Genomic DNA, 22,951 nt, shown 5'->3' on the forward strand with positions numbered 1-22,951 from the left:
GACCGTTTGTAAATATCTTACTTCTGCAATAAATTTATTGATATTTTAGGCAACAGTATTCATATTCATTTCTGTAAAGGAAGCAAATGTATTATTTTCAAGTCGCACAAAGCTAATTTTCCAGAAAGCAACTTTATTTTTCGTCAGAGTTTTTGTGACGTAATCTTTTCGAATTTCAAATAAAGACGAGTCATATCATAAACAAACACTTTTTCGACACGCAATTCACACGCAATTTGTGCGCGAATCGTGGGTTTGTGTTGGTCATACCTTGGGTCATACTTTACGGCCTTGGTCATACTGATGTATTTTTCATGCATTTTTGTATACCGCGAGTGATGACATGTGTATTTATATACACTGTGCTCATTTCGGAATATTTCTGGACTAGTGGCAGGATTGCATAAGAAATTTTGGGGCACATTGGGTGTAATTTAATATTGCTCTGAAGTCTGAATTCAGCACATGGCTGCCACTGAATTTTTCAGTGTATGTTGACTGACATTTTTTTTTCACACTGGCCAACCGTATGGCCAACCTAGCAGCAGATTGATGTTCCTGAATATGCTGCTGGCAGTCAGACATTCTGTCAGCCCAAATAGGCTGCTGCAGCAGTGGATTTGCCAAATATCTGCCAGTAGCAGATCATTCTGAAGCTTGAGGTTCTGAAACTTGCCAGCCCCAAACATGCTACTACCGGCAGTGGATTCGTCTAATGTCAATGTCTGTGCACCCGCACCAGCAGCAGATCTGGGCAGATACAGTAAGCACTTAATGGCACCAGGGCCCTGTTTCACCGGTGATAGCAGCACGCTGCTTTTACACGTGTCAAATTGGGTTTCCATGGAAACATCAACAGGCCCATTGCTCCAACACTACCACAAGTGTGACGTCAGCTCGCGCAATTTGATAGCAGCGTGGTAGCAGCATCCCGTGAAACACCGTCCATGTCTACTGCAGCAGATTTGGTATTCTCTTAGCAGACGTCACCCGAGTACCGCAGCTTCTGGCCGATGATTGCAGTTGAAGTTAATGGAGCAGTGGAGACGTGCTGCTCATGCTCATGGTACCTGCAACCCCCGGAGGGTGGGGGTGGTGAAGCCAGTGCCCAGTTCTACTGTGATGTTTGGTTGATTGTTGTCTGTTGAGTTGAGTAGCAGATTGAAAGATGAAGAAAGCACCATCACCATGGAAATTTTGTTGTCTATTGATGAATGATGAGCAAGTTGTATTTTAAGGAAATATTCAAGGACAAGAACAAACTGAAGCACGAGAGACGAGAGAGTAGAGGGAGAGCCGCACCAGTAACTTAATTAAAAAAGACGTGCAATACTGGAATTACTTCATTTATGACGCTCCACCGGGATGTCTAACCCTCAGACATGTCCGTGCAGCGCCGCCCGTGGAAGAGGGTCATAGTCTCCGGTGACGTCCCATAATGTTAACTTTTTACGGCTAAAACCCTGGGATGGCATTACCTTAGGGGTGTTCACGGGCACCGCACACTGCTGCGTGCGGTGTGTGCGGTACGTCCAGCAGGCGTGGGGGTAGGGGATGGGTAGGCGGCTCTGACGTCACGGCTGCGTGCGGTGGACGGTCCGCTGTGGCCAGTCCCGACCGGCCACAGCGATCGCTGTGTGCGGTGACGCAAGGCTGACGTAGGGACGCAGTGGGCGGAGCTTGGAGGCTGTGTGCGGTCCGACCGCACACAGGGTCCGTGAACAGCCCTCTTCTCTATACAGCCTTGTCCGTTACCATGGCCACCGAGTGGCGACTGGCGGGTGGCCCCAGATCGCGAGACACCCGGAACACATCGCTCCATCGATTCTAGTGACCCCGATACTTCCGGCCCGGAACGCTCGGTCTGCTTAGTGCTTTATATGGCCTTCGTCAGCAGGTGTGCACAATATGTGTGTCATGTTAAAGTACATAAATTTTGGCTCAGATCAGCATCCAACTTTCGGAGCAGTTCATGCTGAAATTTTAGTGCAAAACCACTCAGGCCGATTTTCGGCGCATTAGGGTCTCACGGGCGTCGGGCGTAGGGATCTGTCAGACTTATCCATTCCTGACTTATATTTCATTTTATTTCAGCTGCTCTGGAGGTGGTGAGCTGAGCCATTCCAAAAAGGAAGTTGACAACTAGACACCAACTGAAAGTCACTTGATGAAGATGCTGGACAACCTTCGTTTGGAGACGCTTGTTGGACTGGGAGCTGCGTCACTTTTAGGCTATGTTCTTTGGGGTCCAAAAACTACCAAACCGAGGGCGGCGAATGCAGCAGGCAAGTTAACATGAAGTAAATGTGTGATATGTGTTATGTGGTTAGGCAGGCTGTTTCCACTAACGACCATAGTGTGCTCTAAGTAGTATATAGGTAACTTCCAACAGCCAGTTCCAGTCTTTGGATGGCTCAAAAAGAAATCATATGTTTTTGAATTCCTTGGATAAGTATGTTCTTGTTCCTTTGGCAGGAGCTCTGGCCGGCCTGCAGAACATCGGGAACTCCTGCTTCCTGAATGCTGTGCTGCAGGCTCTGGCCTCCAGCCCGGCGGTCATCAAGTGGCTGAGCAGCCCACCCTCGGCCACGGCCTCGCAGGCCCACCGGCAGCTGCGGGCCGCGCTGATCGACGTCATACAAGGTACGTCGCAAATTTATATCCCAATTTATAGTCGAATTGGGCTCTGACATGATCACGATGATTGTTCTGCTAGTGCCAGACGACGCCACTGACTTAGAGATTAAATACACATGTAATACGAAATGAGTCCCAACTATTTGTGCTCCTTCTGCTCGGCACCTGACATTTGACAACACTAAATTTAATTCAAGATCGTCTGATGAAGGCTAACAAGGACGATCTCACTTATTCGGTAGTTTTCTTCATTGAAATATTTTTTTTAATGTCGCAAGTTCCGTTGAGTCAACACCGCATTTGTAACAAGTGGGAAGTGGTAACGAACGGCTTGTGTTTCCTCACACTTGGAGAAAGCACGATTGGATTGGATTCATCCTAAGCAACCAACGGTACAATTAATAATGGAATCGTCGTAAAAAGGAAATAACTAGATGCTGGCTTGGCAGCCCTAGACAGGCCATCTGCTTATTCGGTATTGCTTCCACCATAACTTGATCAAACCTCTTGCAATCGGTATCGAAATATAGCCATTGAGTATTACAGAGTGGACACTTGTTACAAGTTATTTCGACATCACTTATCGACTTTGAAGTGACACTCACATTATACAAATACAGGCCAATCCTAGCACGGAATTGCTGACGAGTGCAGATTGGGGGGGGGGGGGGGGGTGAACGAAGCTCAGGGGCCACGCTCGAGTTTGATAGCGCTACTTCCCTACTGCGCCCCTGGGTGCTTTGACGGTTTTACCGTGATGAAATCGACATCCCGATGCAGGTGTCAGTGGGTAGTTCTTATCCCAGGGGTCAGTCTTGGCGTGACTTTTTCACCCGCGCTGTCCCCTGAGACGTCTGTCACACTGTATTGCGCAACGATTGCCCCGCGGGAGCAACTGACTGCCGAGTGACATGGCTACGCGTGATGAATTATTATGTCGTTCTAAGTGATTAAAGTCAAGATGCTTGAATATGATTGATTTGGGAATTTGCAGCCGTCGGCAGGGTACCTATTTTGTTTTGATTGCTGACAGTGGTACGTTTGAAGTCGATAAAATCGCTGATTTGTCCATGCCGATTAGAATTGAACATCCGTTTCTGGTCAACGGTTGCATATGGTACGTAGGTATGCATACCAGTGAACGTCGCCCATGAATATGCAGAGTATTTAATCATGCGATGCTCGTCCACCAGCATTGGCCCTGCGTCCCACGTCACTGCTGCTGGCCGTCCCCATGCCTTTCTGGGCTATAGTTGACTTTCCCCCATCAGCGTCAGCTTCTCTTGGGCAATGTTGCCGTCTCTTTCCTCGCCACTAACTCATCTCTCCCCCCCCCCCCCCCCCGTGTCGCCAGTGGTGAACCGCACGCACCCGGAGCAGCGAGCCGACCCCTTCACTCCGGCCGGCGTGGTCACCTGTCTGCTGCGACTCGGCTGGCTGATTCGGCGCGACGAGCAGGACACGCACGAGATGTTCTACGTGCTGGTGAGCACTCTGCAGGAGGAGCCTCCGCCGGCAGCAGCACTCTCCGCTGATGGGCTCCGCGCCGGAGAGGGATCGGTGGAAGCGGACACTGGAGAGCCGCTGGTGGATTGGGGCGCCCTCGGAGCCAGGATGCGCGGAGATGCCAGAGACATCTGTGGCGCGGGATTGACGAGAGGCGGCGCGGGCGTGACGAGTGGCGCCCCTGGGACGGAGAGGAACGGTGGTGGAAAGAGGCCGGTTTCTCTGGTAAGGCAGGAGCGGAGTAAGAGGATGGAGACGGTGGCGGGGACTGGTGTCCAGTCTCCCTCGATGCCGGACGGTGTGACTGGTCCGTGTGACGCTGTAGGCGATCGGCTGCCCCGTGAGAACGGTGACTCGGCTTCCACGCCGGCCAGTGATGATGACGGTGGTACGGCAGTTTCTCCGGACGAACGGGGTGACCAGTTGAAGGAGTCGACGGCATCTACTGACTCTGCGACGTCCACCTCGCGGGGAGGATCTCAAGCGACATCGCCAGAGTCTCGGCCAGCCACCGACAGCAGCAGTCATGCCGCGTCGCTCGCTGACAGTCCTCCAGGGCCCAGCGGTGCCCCGACCGCCACCAAGAGCCCCACGGAGAGCTCTATCTCTCCTGTGGCGAGCTCTCCGGCGACTGGAACCTCCCGCGGGGCGGTAGGTCGCCGTCAGCTGCAGGGTATCGTGCACCGGGTGCGGGGTGTCGGCGCACCCGGCTGGCGCAGCTCACCGAGCGCTCTGAGATCACCCTTCACCGGCACCGTCTCCACTCAGCTGGTCTGCCAGGCCTGCGGGCACAAGGTGAGTCGAGCGCGGCCGCTCCCCGGGGGAAGGAGAGGGGGAGGGTGAATGTTGGGGACTTAAGTATCTGACGAACGTTAGACTATTTCTTGGGGTATTGTTGACCCGCATATTGCCTCGCAGTTGACGCACCCACCGAACTTAGTGCGGTGACACTGTTGAATGCTCAATGCTCCTATAGTGCAGCAGCTTTTGCGCTAGTTTTGCTTTCAATTTCGGACAGTTTTCCTAGCTCATCTCTTTTTGCTATAAATATCCTGCCTTGTGAACTCAAATTGCCCTGAATAGATGGTAGGCGACTCGTGATATGGAGTTCAGACTGTTGCTTTCGTTATCGGCGAGTCTGTACTATTTTCATCTGGATATTGCCTTATTTTAGCTAACCTGCTTGCAACTTGCAAGCGATCGGAGTTTAATTCTGCATCAACATTTGAGCCGTAAACGGCGGTGTCTATCCAGGCATGAGGCAGTGAATCGCTAGCCACTATCTCTTTTTATCGGCGGAAAACTTTAGCGCCGGTACACCGCCGGGCTGATGAGATACAAGAGCGGCAATTTATTGTGGCGGACGAGCGGTGGTGGTGCGGTCGATACCTGTCTGACGGTAATTTGTCCGCGCTTGGACCACCGAGATATCGACTGGCAGTCATTAAATTTGTGGACAAGGCGGTTCGACGGTAACCACACTGGTTCGAACACCGGGAATGGATTCGGCAGCGATAAAAACAGGCGGCGATGTAACTCAGGCGCCCGCTTTACTGAGTGAGAGTGGTTCGCTGGCTAAAATTAGACACAAGGATGGGTTGATGGCCCTAAGTCGCTATTTCAGTCAGCTGTGCCGGAGTTCAATGAGCTGAATCTGCCCTTGTTAGATATTTTGCCGACTAGTGATCAAATGAATGTGTTTTTAGTAAATCCATAATAGTAAATCCACAGCAAATCCATAATTGTTACGGAGCGAGCGAAGCGAGCGTACAGTAGTCTTTCTGCTGGGGGAGGGGGGTGTTTGAACACCCCCCTTTCTAACTCGGCTCCTGGGCCACGTAGCGATACGCGGAAGGCGGTGTTCGAAAGAGCGTCAAAAATAATGAGGAAATCACTTCGGTCAATTTTTTGGTCAGGTCAAAGGTCAGGTCACCGAAGGTCATTGAAGGCAAAATTTCGCCGATTTCCAGGTCGAATATCAAAATTTGAACCCATCCGTTCGGAAAAAAAAAGACAGGAGGTCAGAATCCACCCTCTCCCCATTAGGGCGCGTTCGGCCGAATGGGGTCTTTGTAGTCTTTCCTTAGATTAACGGAAATTTCTGAGTATGAGCGGCCGGCCGGCCGTGGTCACGCTTTTGCGAGGCTTATATCTCAGCAACCACTTGACCGATTTACATGCGGTAATTTTTGTAGGGTAGCTTCATTCCTTCTACCAAGTATTGGACTATTCCCGATGCATGTGGGTGACCCCTTATGCACGTGCCACGTGCAAAACGAAGAGGTGTCACTTTTGCAATTGTTGCAATATCTCGGTAACTACTTGGCCGATTGCGCTGAAAGTTGGCATGTAGGTAGGCACCCACTATGAAATGCATATCCATGTGCCAGAGTTGAGGTGCTGCTGCACGTGCGCACGTGCAGGGGTCGATTCCAGATCTCGAGAACGGCTGGATCGATGGCGCTCAAATTTGGTACATGGTTAGGGACCGGTTAGTAGGGTGCCGTGCAAAAGTCAGTTGGGACCCATTTTGCACGTGCGCACGTGCAGGGTGCCGCCTCCAGATCTCGAGAACGGCTGGGCCGATTGTGCTCAAATTTGGCACATCGCTAGAGACCGGTTAGTAGGGTGCCGTGCACAACTCAGTTGGAGGTACCCCCTCGCAATTTCGCACGTGCAAGGCTCACCCTCTCGCTCGCTCCGTTAGTCGCCCCAAAAGGCGTTATACTGGTTTATGTACTTATTTGATTGAGTGCTGCCGAACAGTTTATTTCAGGCATACCTAAAGGTATCACACTCGTTCCGTTTTCGTCTCGATCCTGCTTACGGTTTTCTTGTTTTGCATGTGTTCTAGATTTGGGCACGATTTTATCGTCTCAGGCTGAAATTAAATGGCATGCTTTGGCCAACTATTTTTTTGCTTTGAATTAGAGATTGCAATCCCGGGATCGGGATCCCGGAATCCCGGCGGGATTTTAATCCCGATCCCGATCCCGAAATTCCGCCAATCCCGGGATCCCGAAAAAAATCAGTTTTTCACCATAAAAAGAATGCAGCCGCTGCACGAGTCTTGTTTACACTGTTCATGGTGCTTAGTGACATAAAGCAGAGAAACTATTTAGCTGGCACCCCGTACCGGCCGTCCACAATTGACCGTGTTGGTAGCTCCCGGGTATCACCCACAGCGGATAAGCCGCTTAAATGTGTACGAAAAAGGGTCCCGAACGTCAAAAAATTGCAGCATCAGTGCAGCAACATCTCTATCAGGATCACGGATCGTGGAGTTAAGCGATTCTGACTTGTCCGTCCGTGGCCGGAACAAAAGAGGTCATCAAGACAGTGTTTGAGCTCGTGTCGCAGAAAAATGCCACAGATGTCGGCGCAAGTGACGGCAGAGCTCACTGATTCAAACGTTGAAGACGGTAGGGTGGAGCTCTCCCAGTCAGTGACTCTGCCCTCAAAGCGACTTTGGAGCAAAATCTGAGAGACATTAGTGATGAAAGCGGAACCGGAAGGTGAAGTGACCAATCGACGTCTTGAAAACATTGTGAAATAGGGAGCTGCCAAATTTTGCGTACACTGGTCGCGAGTTTTAACCCGCGCACCGACGGGGGTCTGCGCCAACTTAGTACCGACGGGGGGGGGGCGGATGACCGCCCCCCCCTGAGATCTCGAGAACGAAGCAAGATAGCGACAAGCGGTAAACGGCATCGGATACGCACGGTCAAGATCTACAATTTTTACTAAGGTCATTTTCAGGTCAGGTCAAAGATGACGTCACAGGGGTCGAAAAAGTCAAAATGGCGGCGCTAAATATGGAGAGAGTTTTTCTCGAATAACTTTCGAATTAGTCAAGATAGGAACAAACTAAGGGCATCATCGTGATCCTCTCGTCAATCCGCATCGAATGATATATATGTTGACCTCGAAAGGTCAAGGTCAAAGGTTGACCTCAGGTCACGTGACCTCGAGGTCATCATGTATATCATTCGATGCGTCTTGACGAGCTGAACACAATGAGACCATCCACGCGTCTGTATCTTGTTCCTGTACGGAGTTATTGGCCAAAAACCTTTGGTGACCTTTGATGACGTCACATGACCTCACAGCTGCCCAACAGCAAAACAGACCTCAAGGTAGTGAAGGTTGATCGTATATGAAGTCATGTATGGTATATGGGGCCATTCCGACCCGTTTTAGTGGTAAAAACAGGGAGTTGATTTTTCCCCCATTGACTTATAATGGGGAGGTCGCGAAATTGACCTGTCCTTAGGTCACCGACATCAAAATTCCGAGATATACAAATTGTAGCTACTAATGACCTAATAACATCCTGCGACTTTCAAAGGCCTCCGACATCTACTGTAGCTCTGGCACGGTGACAAAGTTGCAAAAAAGTGACTTGAGGTTGGGTCATTCAAAGTAACCTGGTGACCTGACCTTGAAAGTTAGGAGGTTCAAACTTGCACACCATGTGCAAAATTGATGAGAGAATAGTCGCACCAAATTTCGCGGCGCTACGCGCCGCGGTTTTCCTGCTATCCGCGAAAAACCTCAGGGGGGGGGGGGGGCGGATATCCGCCCCCCGTCGGTGCGCGGGTTAAAATAGACAGACCTACCAACAATGGCTTAAAATTGTCGCGTTAATACGAGTAGCGTAGACGAAGAGTGAGTGAGGCGTGGATGTGCTGGAACCCGTCTGAATGACGAGATAGTAAACGCAGTGGTCGGCGCACAGTTTTATTAAAGGTAGTGTGCCACCTTTGAAAGATTTCCCATTTTATTTTTCCTAGGATAAGAAGCTTCTGTTTTTACATAATATCGCAAAAAAATCAAAAATGGGCCTGGAATAGTGCCTTTTTCGCCTAAAAGTTTTTCGGTTTTTAGATATGTATAACAACTGTAGTGGGCTCACCTGCAAACAGGCGTCGGGCAACAATCGCGAATGCGGCGCACTTGTGACAATAAGCAAAGGTCATTATAGTGTTACGACCATACGACGTACGGGAATGAGTTATCAGCTGTCTAATCGTAGACAACACAATGTCGAGCCTTAAACTGTAAGCCCGTATTGGTATTGTTTCTTTTATTTGGCTGTCGAACATTATTTATGGTTTGAAATATGATTTTATGTAAAATAATTGATATGAAAAAGCCGTCTTATAAGTTATGACCCCATTTCACCACACGCAAGTGGCAGAAATGACAATGATCAGCTGACGCATTTTTCTTGGCCGAAGTCAGAGCGCGCGGCCCGACGCACCACGCGTATTTGGAAATTCCGACCTCGACGAGCATCAGAAGCCACCTAACAGGCGTGTTCCAAACCGCAGGAGATGATGATGAACGGGTTTATCGAAACTTGATTGGATGAGCATATCGGTAATAGCGATTTCAGTGTGTGCATTTATTGTTCATAGTGGTGTGAAATGTGGTTGGGGTACGACCGACAACCCGTCGGGGCGAATTTCGCACTGGGGTACTCAAAATTTGAAGAATTTAAGACGTTTCCATGAGTTTTGAAGGTATGGATAAGTTCTAAAAATCCGGTTCTCCTTATCTGGGCCATTAACTCCATACGGTCCAAGAAAGCTGGCACACTACCTTTAGGCCAATTGGGGTAATACTAATCAAATCGAAACGTTTCTTTCGCAAATTCAATCGTGTTTATTGCAAATGACATGGTCTAAGGATGGCTTTTGGTTGCCTCTTTGTTTGTGGTAAGCTAAAAGACCCAAAATATGTCAGTAGGAAATTATTCTTACGACCTATAGTGACAAGACCGGGATCCCGGGATCCCGGGATCTCGAAATAAAACTTTCGGGATCCCGGGATTGTCAAAACGTTCCGGGATTGCAATCTCTACTTTGAATGTTAGGTCCCAAAACGACGTCGTAGGAATATCTATGGCTATTTTACGGCTCATTCTGATTTCCGAAATCAAACAACGATTGATTTAATACCATCTTATTGAATTTCAAACATTTCAGATGTATAGCGAAGGGATAACAATTTGCAAAGTGCATTTGGACCCGGGGATAGCTTTCTTTGGGCCTCGAGATGGCTTGCTTTTGTTCACCTGTTTGTTCAAGTCTCAAAGGATCGGCGTTGAAATTGAATTCTGGCTTAGCTGTTATTTGAGAACAGCCGATTCCCGGCAGACTGTGGGCTCGTTCTCGGCATTGTAACGTATTGATTGCATCGCGAAGGAGCCGGGAAATGGATCGCCAACGATCGGCATCCTAGATAGAACCCATTGACCTTGCACCGGCAATGGCCATGTAGATTGCGATTATTGATCGCTGCGATTACCGTGGATTGTGCTCTAGCGCAAACTTTTTGTCCTATTTATGCATGTTTTGAAAGGGATCGTCTTTCCTATGCAAACTATGCATGTAACATCAATTGGGATCTAAGTTGATAGGTACTCGCGAATCGCACTTCGGTCCCATGTGGATGGGACTTAGATTCATTATTTGCAGACTACAGCGTGTTGATATTCCCACATCTAGCGGGCTTATTTTTACACGATATTCCAATAGGAAGTCTTGATTTATAGCAACGGGTCACGTAAGTGTTCAGTGGTAGAAAAGTTAATAACTTTACAATATGAACAACATATAAACAAATCTTCCAGTCGTTCCAACCGCCTTTAATTAACAAAGACAGTAAAAGACAGTAAAATTAACATTGGGGTCGACGATCGGATTCGTCTTGTTTTTTTTTTGTTTTTTTTTTTTGTTCTTCCGCATCTCGCACCTACTGCAACAGCATGAAAGTTTTGTTACTGATGAATGTCTGAACGTGCCACCCTACCGGCACGTTCAGAACGTGTTAAGAAGGAATCGCTAGGATATTACTGCATTATTGACGTGACCGACAGAACCAACGGCCTCTACTAAGATATTACTGCAATATTGACGTGACCGACAGATCTGAAGGTCGACAAAAGTCGCTTCCTCTCCTTTATTCAGCCGTCGACATTTTCATTGTTACACTCCGCACATGTTATATTATCAATCACAGCCATTGTGGTGTGTCTCGCATGCTGTGCCGTCAATATTTCTTGACACTCCAGTGTCTGTTTTCTCTGTGCCGTCACTGTGTGTCTGTGTATGTGTCAGTTCTCGCTTTATGCTGCGCTGATCGGTCCCGATAGCTCTTCCGCCTCGTGCCGTCTGTCGCCAGCCTACACGCCATCGCAGCGTCTTTTGTCACATTGATGGTTCGTTCCGTTATTGTCAGGCCGCCAGACCTTGTATCCGGTCCTCACCAGTGCCATGTCCACACAACCGTGCGGGGGCGCAGGGAGAGGGAATGCCTCTGAGCTTGTACCCACTCCCGTTCCATCTCACTCGATCACCGCGGCGCCGCGCCGTCCACCCCGCCGCCGTTCTGCTCTGTTCTGACCCCTGACCCCTCCCCCGACACCCCGTGTGTCCGGCAGTGCGCCGTCCGCTGGGAGAACTTCGAGTCGCTGTCCCTACCGCTGCCGGCGGCGCCGCGACTACAGGCGCTCAGCCTACCGACCCTACTCGGCCAGTTCAGCGCGCCAGAGACCGTCCACGATGTCAAGTGCGACTCCTGCCAGCGACGCGGCCGCTTCTCCAAGCGCTCTTTGGTTGCCAAGGTAACGCTACTGGTGCGCCGTATGACGGCCGACCGCCGCCGCGCGTCCAAAGTGGAAATAGCTTCGCATCGACGTCGCTGTCGCTACCGGCAGCGGTGGGAGAGGGGAGGGGAGGGGAGGGAATCTATCAGCGGCAGTCTCGGCAGGAATTGTTTGACGGAGCCTGTTGCGCCAAGATGATGTGGGGCCGTGGAGGGCCTGCTTGGAGGGGAATGGGAGTGACGCGGAACTCGCTTTATAGACGTCAGGGAATACTCCGGGTGAGAACAACAATAGGCAACTTAGATTGGATCATACGTTGGACGCGTTGGACGTTGGAAATCATGCCATGCCTCGTTATTTTATTAGACGGCCTCTTTCCTTTTCCTCCGATCTTTGATCCTTCTACAATAATACCAGGTTCTACCTGACCTGATGGCACACTCGGTTATACAAACGCCATTTTATCGAAGTTCTTTGGCAGGTTTTATGAAGATAAAGCTGTTGACCATCGAGGTGCGAGCTGCGGGTGGTGAGCCGATTAATAGTATCAGATTTTCTCCAATAGATTTATGTTGTTTTGCTTGTTTCCGCCGCTAGCTTGTAGCGGAGAGCGATGGAACAATTAACTAATTTTCTTTTAGTTATTTGTTTTCTATCCGAAGGCAGAGACCATGCCATCCACGAAGTTTGCCTAGGCTTTGCTTCAAGCTCGGTCCCGTTTGACTTAGTCGGTCCCGTAGCTCAGTCACTAGAGCGTAGGACTCCGCGTGGTGAGAGCAAGCGTTCCCGGTTATAACAGTCCGGGTTCGAAGCGCGACGGGCGCGTGACATTTATGGGCCTCCTGACACGTATGGTTGCGGTTGGTGGCAGGCCGTAGCCAGGCGAAGTCAGTGAGGGGACCGGCCGTGCGCGGCTATGTGCGCACGGTAAACTTTGGACTCTAAATTCTGCCATAGAACTGGAATTGCGCGATCGGAGGGTAGAGGGCAGGGTCACCGCAACAAGCTTCGCTTAGCGGTGGCTCTGTCCTTGTGAATCCTTCCTATCAAAAGGTTCGGATTAAATTTATAAAAGCTCGTTTTTATTTTTAGCTGCGTGACAATACCTTGTCTGCTGCCATTCGTTATTATATTCTGTTCCTTATTGCGCGTAAATTATGTGTTCCTTTTTCCTCGTCTTAGCATGTAAATACGAAAGAAAACGGATTCTCAATTTACGTGGCTTTACATGGCTCGGCTTTACATGGCAATTGTATGGCTTCTCAGTATGCCGTTTTCTTTTCCGTTGCTAGTATACAATACGTGGATAACTATTCAGCCATTCTTTTCACGAGAGGCTGTGAGACAAATCGGCTGATGACTACCCCACAATGGGGGCATCCCCGCCGCCTTCCCCGCCGCGTGTCACGTGTGGGGCCCGTGGTCGGGCGTCTGACCCGTCACGTGGCACGTGCCGCCCGACGGCCTGATGGACGCGTGATGCCCTCAGGGGCGGTATTATGCATGGCTCAGGCCGGGGCTTAACGGTGCCGTGAGCGGCAGCTGACCGGCGCCGGAGCAAATGTAAGCCGTGAGACGGAACCTACGTCACTGCACCAATACTCTCATAAAAGTAATTGTGATTGTTGTTGCTACGTGTGAGTGATTGCCTGCTGGTGGGCGCAAGAAAATTTACTAATTTTGACGAAGTCGAGATGTTCGCGAGTCCAGGAATGTTGCTCATACTTTGCTGACAGGTTGTTGTCTGTGGCGTCACCGCAGCGACCAGCCGCTGCCCGTGCCGTCAGGGTGTCTGCGGCGCAGCGGTGTTTATCTCTGCCTTTGTGACAGCCTGTCCCGCTGAGACGGCGCTGCCTTTTGCCGCCATCAGTCGTCGGTGACAGGCTGCGAGCAGGCAGCGACACACTGAGTGAATGATGAGCCAGAGCGCCATCCATAAGCGTGGCCCACTGACATTCAACTTCATTTCGACATTCAACCACGGCTGACTCGACTGACAAAGCATTCTTTTATCTATTTTCGGTGGCTGTCAGATCCGCTAAGTCCAGCCGAGGACTCTGATAGATTCACGTTATCTTATTATCTGCACTTGCCCGTGGCCGCCGGACTGCCTTTCACAGCACTCGGCCGACAGAGCGCCCCAGGGCATAAAGGCCAAAGGTCATGGGGAGCGAGCGGAGGGCAACTGGTGCTCAACGGCCGGTGCTGCTGCAGCGCTCCGAATAATCCCACGTGTGTGGGCTAGAGATAAAACAGTCATGGAGCACCACCGCCTCGCCGCCGAACATTTAGAAAGAATGCAGGTGAACAGCAATTTTGCTGGTGGATAATTGATGCGGAGTTTGTGCATAAATTGTGTATTTTTACCTCTGCCGCTCCTAGACATCGTATGTTATGTTAATTATTCGTGTTATTAAATCTCGGATGCTGTGAGGATGGCAAACAATTTCGCTGTTGTATTTAAAGTCTATAACTAGGAGTTGGCATTTGGTGGCGTGCACCCATGAGGTACAAACTGAGCTCTGTCGGAAATGACTACCAAACAATAAAGGTTAGCCTATGCCTCTTCAGGGTAACAGTAATAAGCTGAATATTAGCATACCATTAGATTGGATTATAATATTATTAAATGAGTTTGCAGCACTGTCTGCATCACAAATGACTAAGTACGGGCCTAGATACAGCCGTTCTCACCAAACCCATTAAAGTGCTAGTCACTAGCTCCAATGGCTGCGCTGCGGCTGCGGCTCCAATGGCAATATCTGTGCTGCGGTGTGTCAGCCACCATGTCTCAGGAGTTGAGAGAGCGGCCACGAGGTGAGACGAAGCGGTGCGGGGCGACCACGGGCCGCGCCCGGGATCCAATCTGGGCCGCACGCAAAGTTGGCCGATTGCACGTTCGCTGACGCCCGGCCAAGTTCGGCCCGCCTCTCGGTCTGTTCTATCCGGTCGCGTCCAGCTTCCGCTCGCTCTGAGTCGTCTCGTCTTATCTTGTTCCATCCTGACGTTTTGTATCGTTTCTTCCTGACCCTCCCTGTCCTGGAAATTTATGTCTGTTGTCATGTCCCTGGTCTTCATCTTGCTTGACCCCTCGCATCATTCTTCGTCCTCGCTGCTCTGTCATAGTCCAGGCTCCGTTTCGGTTCCATCCATTCCAGTTCATCCTGTTCTGCTCAGTGTTCATTTCATACTCTCATCTCAATGCCATCGTCCTTTATCCCCGTCCTTACCGTGCCCACTCCATCCCTCTCCATCCCTCCCTGCACCGCTCTACCCCCCCCCCCCGCTCATCCCCGCCCCTCTCGCACCTCTCATTTCGCTCGGCTGGTTACCGGTGCGTTGCGGAGGACTGCAGCGCTGCCGCCCGAGCCGGGAGGATGACGTCGGTCGATATGCCGCCGAAGTTTGGAGCACGCACCAGCGCCGGGCTATATGCGGCGCGATGCAGTCGTGCGATGCGTTGCCTAGCTGGACGAGTACATTGGAGTAGATCGATGTTCGTCATATTGTGCGTATTACTAGTGTGTATCAAGGCGTGATTTCCACTATGTTTGGAGCGTAGTGGGTGAAAGGCCGAGTTCCAATTTCTCGGTCTAGTTATGCAGGCCGGTCGGTTGGTCGCCGGGCGTGCGCGGGTCTACGTGTTGACGCGGGCGTCTGTCAAGCACAGTGTGCGGGCAATATTGGCCAATGGCGACGGAGTGCTCGTTAATCATGTGTGCTGCAAGTGACAGCTCGCTGCCGATCCGCCGGAGGGCCGGTCAAGGCGGGTTCTGGTGGGATTTTCTGTCGTCCTAAGTGACGGCCGGCTAGGTCAGCTTACGGCGACGCGGCGGCGACATTTGCTGCGTGCCTGGCAACCGAACGTACCAGCCGGGGCAGGTTTATGAAGTCTGTGTGATTGATCGGCGGTGCACACATGCAGTATGCAGCCGACTGTATTGGATCGGGATGGCAGCTGTTCAGTTCCAAACACGGTTTGTGTGACGCTTTACGGTCGTCGCTCCCTGGTTTTACGGTCTCGGGAGATGCTGGGAAATGTGGACTGCTCGTTGGTGGCTACTGTCACCAAGTTTTGTTACCGATGTCCGTGACAGGCGTCAGTTACGACTTTGAGGTCGTTTTCCCATGCCGCCGACGGCCGATCAGAATGGAAACGAATAGGGTGCGGTCTGCGGATGACGTCACAGCCAGTCGTCTGATGTGACGTCATCTGTGAGCCTGGGCCGTGAAGCCGTAAAGACCAGACAGTCGGCTCTTCAGTCGTCGTAAACGACAGGTGGCTGCTGCAGAACGACTTTGTATGTTTTCCGGCTTTGAAGTGTGCCGCCCTTCCGTGACAAGCTGCCGTTTTGCAGTAAAATCTTATAAGAGCGCATCTTACTGTTTCTCTCTCGCCAGTCGACCTTTGAAGCCGTTCGAAAAGGGTGAATAAAGACACATTCTATCGTAAGCTCCTTATGCATTCGGCTGATGCGCAGCGTTTTGTTTAAACAGGCAACTGTTGGAGCGCAGTTGTATTTCATTCAGCTCAAGAGAAGGCTGGGCTTTCAGGAACTTAAAAAGAATAATAGACGAGCGTTTCTCCCAGGCTTTATTTGAAAATGTGACGCCTCGGGCCACTTTACGAAACCTGAGTATTAAGAAATGTTTACTGTGCAGATAATATGACCATCCGTGAGGATAAGTTTATTGTAATGGTACGTTATCAGTAACTCGTGCTGTTTACGAGGCATTCACCCAGGAGGACCTAGCGTTGTACGCAGCTTAGAGACTATCCCACCTTTAACATGGGGTTTGAGTTGAGATAGCCAAGTTTGCGGCGAGGTTCAGAAACCACTATCTATCTAGGTTGCAACCCCCGCGGCCTCTTGGTGTTGAAGAAATTTGTTCCCTTCATTTGAAAATGGGCCTTGTACAAGGCCCTATCTTCAACATGGAGCGACCGTTAGTGTGACGTCACCTCGTTTAGTCATTCTGATTTAAATGGGGTTGTTCATTGAAAAATCGCTTAAAACTTGGTCTGAACTTTGTTGTGGTGCCTACAGAGTAAAAAGAATCAGCTTTATGACAGTAATGTGGCCTGGGGAAGGAGGTAATTTTGGGCTGTGACGTCACATATTTGAAAGTTTGTGTTTGGAATATGGGAAGCCTAAGATGTTTAATGAAAAATAAATGCCAGAACCGTGTTCCTGGTCATCCAATCTATAAAGTCGGGCACAATTTAACTGGTTTTAACAACATTTTAGAAGGTGGGATAGTCCCTTTAACAATCATTTTAACTACGTCTGACTGAAGTAGTCTGGGTAGCGGCTGTGGCAATCGCATGTTGGCGAGATAGGCAAGGTGCCTCAGTTCAAAGTGAGCCAACTAGCCCAAATATACGGACTTCTGTGGTCATTCTGTGTTGACTGAATCCTAGATATTTGCGTAGCCGGACCAGTTTTCAGTGCAGCCTCCTGTCAAAACCATTTATATAATGCTTCCGACGAATGCCTTCACGTGAGTGCCGTCTACCCAAATGGCAGTTATCCAAACCGGTGACTTTCCCTAAGTTTGTACTTAATTCGGGCATCATTTCCACGTGGACCGTTTAGTTTCTCACTCAATAAAAGAGCAGCCTCCCAAGAGACCGCCTGGTGCTCTCGTTTCGAGCCGGTGAAGCACCGATTGCTTGGACAACTTTTCACTTAACCGATTTACTCAGGTTGTTTGGAACTTTAGTGGTAACGAACGATATCTTCCTTTCCATGAAAAAGGAAGTTATTTATTGATATTGAAATTATCTCCATTAGTGCAAGTGACTCTTTTCTTATGGCCTCATTGCGTTTACTTTCCAAGACCCTGGTCAAATAAGCATTTAAATCATAAATGCCTACTTACGACATTCATAAATGCCTACTTTTAATTGTTCCATCAATTATGGCGCGTCAAGTCCATGGCTGTTACGCAAATTTGACGCAGTCGCCTTTGCTTCCACGTCCACTCCTACTCTCATATGACCTCTTCTGACCTGCCTGCTCTCTGTCTCCAGCTACCGCCTGCACTCTGCCTTCATCTGCCCCGCACTACGTGGCAGAACAACGGTCAGGCAGGCAAGCGGGGCGACCATGTCGCCTTCTACGAGACGCTGAACATGTTCCCCTACACGTACGCCGCTAGTGTCACGGTGAGGAACGGAATTCAGCCCCGGAGTGTAGGTACGGCTAGCGATAGATGTGTGTGGTAGAGTAATAGTTGTAGTATCAGTGAATAGTGATTACGTTGTGTATTTGGTGGATCAGCGCGTCCATTGGTAGTGGTATGGAGTAAATGGTCACCGCTCGGCGTTATGGACTGGCCAATTTACAGCTTGACAGATCCAACAAACACTCAATAGCCGTGTTTGCTGAATCTACATGTGTGTATGCAGCTAAGTGGTGTCTGCGTGACAGGTTGATGAATATGAATGATTTCATTACGTCATTCATGATTTCTCGGTTTGTCACAGCAAAGCGCATTACTGACTGATTTAGTTATTCGCCTTTTCGCTGTATTCGAAGCGGATTCGGTGTTATAAGCGTTATTCCGCTCCGCCGCCGGACTCGGGTTGGACCGTGACGTGACCGGTACGGAGGTTCTGCCAGACCCCCCCCCCCCTTCAGTCCATCGGAGTGGCCCCGTCTCTCTCTCTCTCTCTCTCTCCGGCGACACTTGGGCGTCACATCGTCCCCATTGTGCCGGCCGTCTCATCAGCGCAGCGCCGGAACGTCCGCGCGAAGAGCGCCCTTTTACCGGTGACAATCGAACTCTGATTACTCCCGGGAATCGGCAGCCCGTGCTCAGTTCTTCATCGCTCGTTCGGTGTGGAAATGATCCGTCCCTGAGGGTTTGAGCGCAGCATGCCGCGACGATAAATATGGACGCTGAAGTCTGACCAGACTGGCAGTGATGTTCGCCCACGAATACCAAGGCCCTAATCATAATGAAATCTCGCTCAGCTATGGTGTCATCTATTTCTGTCGTCTTTTTTCTATTCAGTGTGTTTTGTCCATTATTCATAGGTAGTGATTGTGCCTGTATCAGAATGTTTCTTGCTACATCACAGCATTATGAAGTGTTACTCTGTCCGACTGTTTTCCACCGTATCGCAGTCTCACTGTTCCGTTTGTATCGCTGTGACTTTTCAGACTCCGTCACCGGGCTCGTCCCATCCATCCGACTCTCTGCGTCACATGGTATCTCAGTCTCACAGCTGTCCCCGTGTCTTACAGACTCCGTCCCCGGGCTCGTCACCGCCGTCCGACTCTCGGCGTCACGTGTACCGGCTAACGGCCGTCATCGTCCACTCGGGAGGCGCCCATTCGGGCCACTTTGTCACCTACCGGCGCCGCGCTGACCCCACCGACTCCAGGTGAGCCGACACCTCACCTCACCTACCGCCGAGCCCGCAAACTCCGGGTGAGCTAGCAGCCTACTGACCCCAGAATCCAGGTGACATAACACCCTACCGACTTCAGAATCCAGGTGACAGATACCCTACCGACCCTAGAATTCAGGTGACATAACACCCTATCGCCGCCGCGCCAACCCCGCCTTCGCCAGGTGAGCTAGCACCTTATTCGGTCACCTAACGACACCGCCAATGCCAGGTGAATTAGAACGTGTCACCTACTCACGCCAGGTAGGGTAACTCCTCATCTCGTAATTGACGAGGTGAGGAGTTACGCTACCGTATCGACCTAGTCGCCTTTTGGACAACAGGACGTAAACTTCCATCCCTCCCTCTATCCATCTCATAACTATCGTGACTCTTCCAAACTCCAATAGGATGCACTCCGGGCACTACGCTCCCATTCCGGATTTCCAAACACACCCGCCTCGACAACAAAAGACGGCCCCGGATCCCCCACGCCGCGTACCCTCCCAGACGTCCCGAGTCGACCCGACCTCGGCGCCAGGTGCGCCAACTCACCTGGACCCCATAACCCTACCTCCACCGCGCCGAGGGGCGGATTTACGGTAGACCGTGCTATCTACGAAATGGCTCTGCTCGATATTGGATATTTTCTGAACTTCAGCAGCCGTATTGATAGCGTGGTCCAACGAGGTTTGCCCGGGCCGGATGACCTGCTCGCTGACGACATTGAGGTGGAAGTGAACACAGGTTTGATGTGGTCGTGGGTGAGTGTAGCAAGGCAGCCGCTGAGCCGTACTCTAGCTAACACAATGACGCAAGTTGTGTGACATTTGACCTTTTCATTACCGCCGTTGATTGTGATGGGTCGTCAGGGTAAAGGGCAATAGAAGACTGTTAGTGTCCGATGTGACATTAAATTGATCTACAGGATGCATTGTAGGATGCATTGCATAGGATGCAATGCATCCATCCAATGCATCCATGCATAGGATGCATTGTTCATTTCAATTCCTCCGGCTTTACTCTGTCTTGTTTCACCAGTTATCCCACATCATCATCGTATCATACACTTCAGAAACATTCAGAGGAACCGTCTCCCATTCCTATTCCACTCGGGCAGCCGCCTGTTTCAACGCTCCGTCCTTATCTCGACCGCCAGGCGTGGCATGTCCCAGCCTGGTTACGCCCGGTCGGCGCGCGTCGGACTATAGAAGCGGCTCTCCCCGGGGGCTGTGGCTGTGTGTCGGGCCGGAACGCTCGTTCATTGTGACGCCAGTGGCCGGCACTGTTTGTCTGCTGGTGTACACATCGGCGGACGCGGACTGACGGGCACGGGGCGCCGGTCCGCGGGGCGCCGGGCGGCTCAGCGGGCGCCCGGCGGCCTGTTCAGAGGTGCGCCGGTGGCGGCCGGCCGTGTATCCTCCGCCGGAATCCCGCTCCCTGCGCCGCCGAGCAGAGATGTGCTGAGGTCAGCCGAGCCGGCCGGTATCGCCGGCGGCCACGGCTGTGCGGCTGTCTACGCCCGACTCTGAGGGGTTATTGCGGCGGCCGACCGCCGCCGGCACTGTGACCTTTGGTGTCGTGCTTTGTTCGCTGGGACGGTAGACGGCGGATGTCTATTTGGGGAGACGTGGGACAGATGCGCCGGCACGGGTCTGGCAGGATTGATATGGGTTGGAGGAGGTGAATATGAAGCTTTACGTAGTCATCCGAAAACGTGGCAATCAGTTTGGGAGTTTAGGTAGTGATGGTAGCTTTAGGTAGCTTAACCCTATTAGTGGCAGGCTCCTGGCTACCCCTATTAGTGGCAGGGGGGCTGTTTACGACCCCCCCTTGATATCTCGAGATCTAACGGGCCGATTTTCAAAATTCAAACGGCATGTGATTTCGCTTAACGTGATCTACATTTCTAAAAAATAAAAATTAAAAAAATGTCAATAGGAGGGTAGAGGTGGGTAAAAACGGGCAAATTGCAGATACATTTTAGACTGTTTATCACGGCCAGGTTTCTGAACCAATCTTAACGTAACTTTTGCCGATCGATAGAGAATGAACCAGGAAGTCACATGGATCCTAAAAATATGCATTTTCAAAAATCATAGGCGGATACAGATCATTGAGTTTGGGGGTACACAAAAAGTATAGTAAATAAGGTTTTTGTTGGTACTGTTTCTAAAAAGGGTGGTAATGGTCTTGTTATGTTACAATTTTCTTATGAGAGAACGACTACAATTGTATTGGTCATGCATAGGCGGTGTCAGGGCACCTATGTTGGGAGGTAAAACATAACCCCCCTTTTTGGACGCCTGGATCCGCCTATTATAGCAAAAACGTGTCAAAAGAGGAGGCACAATAACTTTGTATATGTTATCACATGATACCTTTCATTCACTGTTCGTAAAACTGGTGCATACAGTTATAATGCATCAGCATCGTGATCTTCGCCCAAATGACTCGCTTCACGAATAGGACCCCCCAATTCCCAGTGCTCTGGAGCCGTCCATGGTAAAGTTATGAACTTGAAATTTTCAGGGAATGTGCCCAATTTAGTTTTAGGAAAAGTCAGAAAATTTCAGCATCGTAGCTTCAGCGGTTTCGGAGATATTCCCGAAAAACCTGAGGGGTGGATGAAAACAACCCCCCCCCCCCCTGCCACTAATAGGGTTAAGAACCTCACATTAAAATGCAGCTAAATAAAAGTTACATCTGTCACAACGGCTTATATTTAATAATCACTCATTTGCTATCCGGAATCAAAATACGATTCTTGACATTTTGCCAGATATCTGCAATAACTCGAGTACAGGGAGATCGGTTCGGTTAGTTAGTGTCCCCTCACGGCTCTAACCGCCCCGCCCTCTCCCCAGTTGGTTCTACACCTCCGACACCCTGGTGAGTCGCGCCTCCGCCTCCGAGGTCTTCTCCTCCGCCGCCTACATGCTCTTCTACGACCGCGTCGCCCCGTCGGCGGTACCTGGGGCGGGAGCGTCCCCTGTGGCAGCAGCTCTCCTCTCCCCCGTGGGACCTGCGCTGCTCTCTCCGGGGCCGAGCTCCCCGCTTCAGGGTCCTCTCGGAGGACACTGATCTCGCTTGGAGTGCTGAGCTTTCAGAGCCGGACTGAGCTTAAAACGGGCAGGGCTGGACGGGCTGGACCTATCTGATGAACGTAATGAAGACAGTGATGTTCGCGCTCGGACCATCGTGATCGAGTAGCTCGCTGCGGCTGTGATGATGAGCTGGCGTCCGTGACCCGGTGTATGTTTTGTGCGGACGTTGATCATGTTTGTGTGTCGTGGGATGACGCTAAATGACAGTGAGTTGTCTACCCACGCATTTCCTACTAGTCGGTGCGCCAGTCGCTCGTGGTCGGTCTCAAGGGAGCAGCTGACGGCGGCGTGGGCGGAACTTGTGGCGTCAGCTATGTTCTGGCGCGGTGCGTGGGAGGCGGAGCGGTCGCCACAGTGTGAGAGCGAGCGGCTGTGACTGTCAGACAGGCCCGCTTTCAGCCCGTCGGCCGGTAATCCGCGCGGCGACAGGGTCTGAGCGCCACAGGCGAGAATGGCCGCTCTGAGTGAGCTGGATGGTCTTGTCCGCTCGTCGCAGGCCTCAGGTGACCTTTTAATGAAGACATCGCTGAGTGATACGACTCGGTAAACGACTGGAGTGTCTGAAACGGCTGTGGGGTGTCGTTATTCTACCAAATACAGGGCTTCCGAATAGCTGCGATGTTGATTTTAACTCCCGGGATGTGACGGAGTAGAACGTTGAAGAGAGACGGCGTCTGGTTAGCTGTATTG

The 22,951-nt window shown here is 50.8% G+C and overlaps 1 protein-coding gene across 10 annotated transcripts; it reads left to right on the forward strand.

Moving 5' to 3' along the window:
- Positions 1-203: 203 nt before the first annotated feature.
- On the forward strand, positions 204-22,873 carry LOC122383560 (ubiquitin carboxyl-terminal hydrolase 30-like). 10 transcript variants are annotated; one of them, XM_043370090.1, is made up of 8 exons: positions 204-238; positions 2,095-2,285; positions 2,476-2,643; positions 3,992-4,938; positions 11,591-11,773; positions 17,790-17,924; positions 19,009-19,148; positions 22,022-22,873. In XM_043370090.1, the coding sequence occupies exons 2-8, from the start codon at positions 2,168-2,170 to the stop codon at positions 22,236-22,238; spliced, it is 1,908 nt and encodes a 635-aa protein (XP_043226025.1). In that variant the 5' UTR covers positions 204-238; positions 2,095-2,167; the 3' UTR covers positions 22,239-22,873. The 10 variants fall into 10 exon arrangements, with proteins under 10 accessions (XP_043226025.1, XP_043226022.1, XP_043226021.1 ...); XM_043370087.1 differs by having other exon boundaries at positions 208-253; XM_043370086.1 differs by having other exon boundaries at positions 208-249.
- The last annotated feature ends 78 nt before the right edge of the window (positions 22,874-22,951 follow it).

Source organism: Amphibalanus amphitrite, unplaced genomic scaffold (genome assembly GCF_019059575.1).
Source record: "Amphibalanus amphitrite isolate SeventyFive unplaced genomic scaffold, NRLGWU_Aamphi_draft 000167F_arrow, whole genome shotgun sequence".
Classification (NCBI taxonomy): domain Eukaryota; kingdom Metazoa; phylum Arthropoda; class Thecostraca; order Balanomorpha; family Balanidae; genus Amphibalanus; species Amphibalanus amphitrite.